The following is a 1,580-nucleotide window of genomic DNA, read 5'->3' on the forward strand; positions in this document are numbered from 1 at the left end:
CAAATGCATAAAGCGCAGCATAATTTAAAATCACGAGTTTAAAGTTTGTCGATTGCGCGTCTCCAGTGAAGCTGAACTCCCCACCTTCTCCAAGTTTGCAAGGTTTTTGAAATTAGATGTTTATTAGACATTCAAAAATTTCCCGCCTCGAACGCATCGGCCAAACAGGAAAGCTTATCGGCCGATATTTAAAAAATGCCAAATATCATCCGAGGCGATATATTGGTCGACCACTAGTATGCAGTACTGATCTAGTGCATAAGAGGACACTTACTTTTCCCTGTCAGTCTTGTAAATGCGGGCGATCTCAGGTACTAAGGGGTCGTCCGGATTGGGGTCACACAGCAGAGAGCAGATGGACAGGAGAACTGAAGGGCAAGATAAAAAAATACAAGTAATATATAAATTTCAACTTAAAAAAAATATATATATCCTTGTTTAAACAGCTGTCATCTTACACAAGGACACTCATTTCTTATTGAATATATTATAATACACCAAAAATCTGTTATAAGCAGCTCAAATACAAATGAATAAACATGTAACCAATGTAGTCAGAAATTACACTCCAAAACACTAAAATGCCCTTAACAGAACCACTAAACATGTGAATAACAGCAAATTAATCAGATTCAGCTCAAGCATGCATTTACATTGACGCTGTAGTAAATCAGAAAATATTCTCAAATATCACTTTCTCCAGCTTTTATTTTGTTTTATGTTATTGAGTTTAAAAATAAAGAATGAGATTATTAGAAACAATTCTTATTATTAGAAACTATTCATATGCAAACAAATGTAATGTCATGCAGCAAATGTAATGTCAATGAGAAACCAGAAGCTCTTTACACTACTTTGATGTAAAAGCATGACATATTTCAATTTGTGTTTGAGTTTATCGCCATTAATGTTTCAAAGACAATTTCATGGCACATACAGATAATCAAACATTCAATTATACAGATATTCAAACATTCAATCAAATGATAATTATATATAATTTAAGGTCAGACAATTCTTCACGACAACTTTACAAAAGATTCTTTAGTTGAACTTTGAACAAATTTCCATACAAAACAGAATTCTGGGTACTACATTATTTAAAGCAGTTCTCACAGCACTTGAGCATTTAAACATCACAAGTTAGCTTTTACTTTTTTTCTTTTTTTCTCTCTACACGCTAAATTTTGTGGGTAACCCAATAAAATCCTAATAAAAACCCATACATGCTACACCATGGGAACATATAGACTGAAGCTAAGGGTGTATTCACACCAGGAAAGTCCGCTAGTTCACTTGCTTTGGTCCGGACCAAATACAAAGTGGATTTTTTTAGTTTGGTGCAGTTCACTTTCACACTGCCCTTTTTGCAAGTGAACCAGAAATTCTAAACAAAACCACACGTGTGCTAAGGTCATCCATTCATTGGACAGAAATTCTCAAGCAGGGAAAAACAGGAAGTGCAAAAACAGGCTAATCGTGAAGATCTTTCATAGTGCAATTTTTATTCTTTTACTGATTTGGTGTTATCAGATACTAACGCAATATGAAGAAACTTATGAGCATCATATGAGACAATG

The 1,580-nt window shown here is 34.2% G+C and overlaps 1 protein-coding gene across 1 annotated transcript in view; it reads right to left on the reverse strand.

Moving 5' to 3' along the window:
* LOC107718494 (ubiquitin-conjugating enzyme E2 D2) overlaps positions 1-1,580 on the reverse strand; it is a 12,065-nt gene that overhangs the window by 2,886 nt on the left and 7,599 nt on the right. The window contains exon 6 of the mRNA XM_016525594.1: positions 275-368. Within this exon, the coding sequence (XP_016381080.1) occupies positions 275-368 (94 nt within the window). The remainder of the gene's footprint in view (positions 1-274; positions 369-1,580) is intronic.

Source organism: Sinocyclocheilus rhinocerous, unplaced genomic scaffold (assembly GCF_001515625.1).
Source record: "Sinocyclocheilus rhinocerous isolate Xijiao unplaced genomic scaffold, SAMN03320098_v1.1 scaffold2378, whole genome shotgun sequence".
Lineage (NCBI taxonomy): Eukaryota > Metazoa > Chordata > Actinopteri > Cypriniformes > Cyprinidae > Sinocyclocheilus > Sinocyclocheilus rhinocerous.